This window comes from Crinia signifera, chromosome 1, assembly GCF_055691185.1.
Source record: "Crinia signifera chromosome 1, ASM5569118v1, whole genome shotgun sequence".
Taxonomy (NCBI): domain Eukaryota; kingdom Metazoa; phylum Chordata; class Amphibia; order Anura; family Myobatrachidae; genus Crinia; species Crinia signifera.
In genome coordinates, this window is record NC_139217.1 from 231,256,787 (window position 1) to 231,263,562 (window position 6,776).

The 6,776-nt window shown below is 39.3% G+C and overlaps 1 protein-coding gene across 1 annotated transcript in view; it reads left to right on the plus strand.

The window, feature by feature from the left end:
- Positions 1-6,182, plus strand: part of LINGO3 (leucine rich repeat and Ig domain containing 3) — a 48,314-nt gene extending 42,132 nt beyond the window's left edge. The window contains exon 2 of the mRNA XM_083179405.1: positions 64-6,182. Within this exon, the coding sequence (XP_083035531.1) occupies positions 96-1,913 (1,818 nt within the window). The 5' untranslated portion in view covers positions 64-95 and the 3' untranslated portion in view covers positions 1,914-6,182. The remainder of the gene's footprint in view (positions 1-63) is intronic.
- Positions 6,183-6,776: the final 594 nt, after the last annotated feature.

Genomic DNA, 6,776 nt, shown 5'->3' on the forward strand with positions numbered 1-6,776 from the left:
CCCTAACTCCTAATTTGAAGTTCTTATCCTAATATATTTTGCATTTCTCTTTCTAATTTCTAGGTGCCTGGGAAAATGGTAGCAGCTCTGTTTGTATGATGCCTTATAAAATGGCATCATGCTGTCCCTACATCCTACTTTTTCACCTTCTCTTACTATATTCAGAACGAAAGACACTGGGGTGTCCTGCCCGTTGTGAATGCACACCCCAAATCCGGTCAGTTTTATGCCACCGTAAGCGCCTCTTGACCATCCCAGAGGGAATCCCCTCTGAAACAAAACTCTTGGACCTCAGCAAGAACCGCATTCGCTGCTTGAATCCTGGTGAACTTTCCACATACCCAGATCTGGAAGAAGTAGACCTTAGTGAAAACATTATCTCAATAATAGAGCCTGGGGCTTTTGCCAATTTGTTTTACCTTCATACCCTCAAACTGAAAGGAAACCAGTTGAAACTTATTCCATTTGGGGTATTTAACAAACTTAGCAACCTAACTTTGTTGGATATTAGTGAAAATAAAATTGTCATTCTGTTGGATTTCATGTTTCAGGATCTGCGAAATTTGAAAAGCCTTGAAGTTGGGGACAATGAACTGTTGTACATTTCACAGAAAGCCTTTTCTGGTCTGGTAGGACTTGAACAATTGACTATTGAAAAATGCAACCTGACCTCTATATCTTCTGACTCACTGTCTTACTTACAAGGTCTGGAGGTCCTGAAGTTGCGTCACCTAAGCATTAGCTCTTTGGAGGATCAAAACTTCCAGAAGCTGTACAGCCTCAAAGAATTAGAAATTGATTGCTGGCCATTTTTAGAAGAAGTCTGCCCCACTGCTTTCCAAGGATTGAATCTCACTTCCATTTCCATCACCTACACTAATATTACCTCAGTGCCAGTAGCTGCTCTAAAAAGTCTTACTTACTTGGAATATCTTAATCTTTCCTACAATCCTATTCGAGTTATTCAACGGGGTTCCTTTAGGGATCTAATCAGACTCAGGGAGCTCCACATCGTTGGGACATCTTTAACTATTGTGGAATCCCAAGCATTTTATGGCTTGCGACAAATTCGTCTGCTAAATGTCTCCAATAATCTCCTATCTACACTGGAGGAGAGCACTTTCCAATCAGTCAACACTTTGGAAACACTGCGAGTTGATTCCAACCCTCTTGCTTGTGACTGCCGCCTACTATGGATTTTGCAACGAAGGAAAACCCTAAATTTTGATGGCCATCAGCCTGTCTGTGCTTCCCCTGCTGAAATCCAAGGCAATGCTTTGTGTGACTTTCCGGATTCTATACTTTTTGAATATTTTACATGCCAAAAGCCCAAAATAAGGGACCGAAAGCTCCAACACATCACAGCTCATGAAGGACAACCTGTATCATTTCACTGTAAGGCAGATGGAGAGCCCATTCCACTCATTGTCTGGGTTTCACCACATCGAAGGATGATCACCAGCAGGAGTGTAGGAAGAACTACTGTCCTGCCAGAGGGTACCCTTGAAATAAGATATGCTCAGGTACAAGACAGTGGAACCTATATCTGTATTGCCACCAATGCAGGAGGTAATGATACGTACTTTGCTACATTGACTGTAAAAGGGGACAACTCACCATATTCCAATCGAACACTGTATCTCGCAGAATATAATGATACCTCCCATAATGACACCCACGTTTTCTTGAAGTTTACCTTGGACCTCAAAACTATTTTGGTATCAACAGCCATGGGCTGCATTACCTTTCTAGGGGTTGTACTTTTTTGCTTTTTACTACTCTTTGTATGGAGCAGAGGAAGAGGGCAACATAAAAATAACTTTTCAGTTGAGTATTCCTTCCGTAAAGTTGATGGACCTGCCTCTGTGACTGGTCAGGGAGGAGCCAGGAAATTCAATATGAAGATGATATAAAAGTAGAGTAGTTATTAAGTTACAATGGCTGGACACTGTGCTGGTTTGCTCATTAAATGTAGTCAGTTGAAAGGCGTGCCTCATGTATAAGCATACATTTTCACATGTTGTTCTATTTAAAGAATATCACTGAAAAGGGCTATGGATTGGCTCTTGCCTGACCAGCTAAACTCGTGTAATCTGTATGATGGAGCAAAGTTGGTTTCAACTGCAAAACTCATGTTTCCAGAAGATTAGTGCCTCTCCCTTTCTTCCCAGAAGGTGAAACAAAGTGTTAGACAGTGACTTTATATTCATTACCAAAATAAAAATGATAGGGAGCTATTCAACTAAATGTGAAGGCCACAATAAGCCCTTCCTTAATGGCAAACCGCTGACTGCGGAAATTACTACTTTTTCCTTGCACCTTAGAGGTGCAAGAAACCAAGGCACCAGTAAGCAATGTTGAGCAATGTTGAGGGTACTATATATGGGTAGCAATGTTGAGGGTACTATATATGACAATGTGTGCACAGCCTGCTAATCTGAATGAGCCTCATAAAGTGGCAAATTTGTATATCTTCAATAGCAAACGATATAGAGATACAGAAGCAAAGTATTTGGGGAAACAATACAATAAACAAGGTCAACATATACATTAATTACTGTTATTCCTTTCCTAGAAAGAAAAAAAACATTATAGCTAACAAATCAAACAAATATGTAATACATTCAAAAGAACAAAAGCCAATAAGTATAGGTACAGGTATATATCTAAATCTACTTTAACACTTTAAAAAATAACACTTAAAACAGATTAGATAACTGTAGATAGTTATACAGACACAATACCGTTATACTTATGCTCTACTAAATACACAAAGTATTTTCTTAGTGGTAATGCATCATTTGTGAGATATTTTTTCTTATTTTGCAACACCTACTAGTGACCCATACTATTATGTACTATGAATAAATATTAATCAGGAACACCACACACTATCGAAACAGGTAAATAGAGTTTTGGCTGTTATAACCTTACATTATATCACACACACAGCCAGAGTTCAACTGATGAAAGTGTCATGTTTAAATGGAATTATTTTTGCACTATAGGGTAACTGCAGATTTGTATATTTTACTAAATAACAATGAAAACATATTGCAAACATATTACTATACTTACTTAATACATAATGAAGATACCTACCATCCTTTTTGCGACCAACTCCACCAAGAGAATTAACTGTTCCATTTGACCCTTTGCCAACAATAAAACTGTAATCTGGCATTCAATTAATTCCATCAGAACAGTATCAGCATAAAGTTCAACATGGCACACTGTAGAACTGTGTATGTAATATCTGCAATGCAATCACTATGCAACCATATCTGCTTTAGCTTCTAAAATGCATTCCCGGTATTGATTTTATTATTCCATTGTAATGATTTTCTCTTACCTTTATCAGACCCTGTTATTGTCCTGATTATATAATATATCTGTATTAAACAATGCTATTCCCTTCCAGAGAGCCCCCATACACAGGCATATAAAGCATGTCAAGTACAAGGAAAATACACAGATTATAGTGTTCTGTAGAGTAGCAAAAGCAGCCAAATAATTCCATCGTGTAAATTTGTGTAAACAGTATTTATGCTATGTATGCTATAAAGTATGCGTGCTATGTAAAATCTGTTATTGTACAGTATCTATACAGAGAACCATTGTAACCAGTCTATGCTGAGCTACCCTCTTTATGTAACAGTGCTGAGCTATCCTCTTTATGTAACAGTACTGAGCTACCCTCTTTATGTAACAGTGCTGAGCTATCCTCTTTATGTAACAGTGCTGAGCTATCCTCTTTATGTAACGGTCTATGCTGAGCTATCCTCTTTATGTAACGGTCTATGCTGAGCTACCCTCTTTATGTAACGGTCTATGCTGAGCTACCCTCTTTATGTAACGGTCTATGCTGAGCTATCCTCTTTATTCATGTGCGGAATCTTGGTGTTGTCCTGGATAATGGCCTGACACTTAAACATCAGGTGTCAGCCACAATCAAATCCTCATTCTTTCATCTGAGAAACATAGCCAGAATCAAGCATTTAATTCCCTCAGAAGACCTTCCTAAAGTCATACATGCATTTATATCATCACGACTAGACTACTGCAATGCTCTCTACCTGGGTCTTCCAGCAAAAGAATTGCACCGCTTGCAGCTGGTACAAAATGCATCCGCCAGACTATTAACTAACCAGCCCCGCTCCTGCCACATAACTCCCATTCTCTACGCCCTTCACTGGCTACCTGTAAAATGGCGAATCGTTTTCAAGATTGGCTTACTCACTTTCAAGGCCCTACATGACCAGGGCCCAAGGTACCTGCAACAGCTGCTGATCCCTTACTGTCCTACTCGATTACTACGATCCACTGAAGAAGGACTACTAACAGTACCCAGAATCTCCCTGAATTCATCTGGGGGTCGAGCTTTCAACTTTGCTGCTCCAACTCTGTGGAACTCTCTTCCTCGCACAGTGCGAGAAGCGCCCACTATAGAATCCTTTAAAAATAGACTAAAGACATACTTATTTACTCAAGCATTTCACTGACATCTACTGTTAAGTTTGTTTTGTATTTCGAGCTGTAAAGACAATGTGTGAAGCACTTTGAGTCCTATTGGGAGAAAAGTGCTATATAAATATCATTATTATTATTATTTATGTAACGGTCTATGCTGAGCATAGAGGGTACTCTTTATGTAATTACTTACCTGGTTTATATTCTAATCACTCTACATTTAGACACACCTTTGGCACATTAGATTCTGCATACAGTATGTTATAAATTCTGACTTTTTTCATTTATTTCTGTAACATAAACAGCAAAGTTCCTTTGCACAACATGAAACTGTAGAAATGCAGTTCATCAAGCATAAATAATAGGTTAGTAGAATAATAGGTTTTAACATATGCTATTACCATATGTTTTAAAGTAGAACTGGGCAACCCCCAGACAGCATATAACAACAATTAGCAATATACAGCTGGTGCATTGCATTCTTTGCTGACTATATTATTGGCCTCTTATTTAGTAGAAACCTGTCCATGTTTTTTTTCACTGCAAGAACTGCTTACAGTATTTGCAGCGTAGATGTTTATGGTGGTGCACCAAATCCCATTATAAAGTATTATTCATTAGGGTGTATGGGATACCTATGATGTTTTGAATTTATTTTATCCATACACAGGGTTCGACTGGCCCACAGGTGTAGAGAGGAAACCCCCTGCAGGTGCCATTGCCTGGGGTGGGGGAATGGGTGGGTCTGAACTTTCTCTTGGTACTATTGTGTATTTTCTACAGTGCGTTGCCCTTATTGAGCAGTATTTACTATATTTACTTATCAAGGGGCCCAAACCACACACACACTCTAAAGGCCATACTCTAAGAGCCCCTATCATTGCATTCCCTGGTGGGCCTTTTATGCTCCAGTCTGACACTGTCCATAGATACATAAAATGTGTACGCTGCAAGTATAGATTATTATCTGCTGATAGGTAAAGGTAAATCATGATATCGGAACTGCAGCTATAACTACAGTAGTAGTTACTTTATCTATACTTAGATCTAATTCAAAAGCATATCTCTGCAATGGCATAGTGCATATTACATCTTGCTGTTACATCTAAACATATAGAGATTTACTGTATTTATTTACAAAGTATCAGGTTTTAAAACCCGGCAGTTCTGAGCATATTTTTGCCTATAATTTAAAAGGACAATGCTTTTACTAGCAAGGTACAGCTACAGATGGAGCCACTCTCTTTAGACAGGGACCTGGCGAGACTATCGCCATATGCCAGGTGCGCCATCCTCCAGGAATGGTGCACGCGCGTACCCCATTCGTGACCATTAGGAGTTTCAGCGGCACAATTCCATTCGGAGTTCCAGCAACGCGATTCCATTCGAAGTTCCAGTGACACGATTACCTGCCAGCTCTGCTGCACACCTGCAACAAACCCCAAAGCCTGCATTGAGGCACACCTATCACCCATCGCGCATCCCCGCCCCCACCATCCACCATCCGCCAGCTCCACCAGAAACTGTGATATGGCGAGCTGGCGGGCTAGCTGAGAAATGCTCTATTTGTATTGAAAGCAATGGCTTTTTAAATACCAGCCACAAACATGCTTAGAAGTGTTGTTTTACATCCCAATGCTTTGTAGATAACCCTGTAAAGAATATGGGCCAGATGCACTAAGCTTCAAAAGTGATAAAATAGAGAGTGATAAAAAGCCAGCCAATCAGCTTCTACCTGCCATGTCACAGACAGTGTTTGAAAAATGTCAGACAGGAGTTGATTGGCTGGCTGTTTATCACTCTCCATTTTATCACTTTTGAAACTTAGTGCATCTGGCCCTATGGCCTTTTTGTGCTACAGCATACACAAATATACATTTACACATTAGCATACAAAAATATAGATTTATCTATTTAACTTCTTAAAAAAATTGATACTTTAAAGGTAAATATCAATACAAGCTTACAGGTGTAATCAAATACAGTATTTGCCTACAGTACAAACAGTAAAATACATTTGGGACTTGAGATTTACAGCAAAAATCCTATGTTATTATTAGTTTTATCTCTATCATACCCAGCAAAATGTACATACCCAAGGTCGACATTGACAAAAAGGGGTTGGGATCATTTGGTCTACAGCATGATGGTCGACAGTCATTAGGTCGACACCATAAGTTTGACATGGGAAAATGTCGACATGGTTCTAGCTCGACAGGTCATTGGTTTGACAATGTCTAGGTCGACAGTCCAAAGGTCCACATGGCGTTTTTCACTGTTTTTTACCTGAATGTCAACACAGTCGA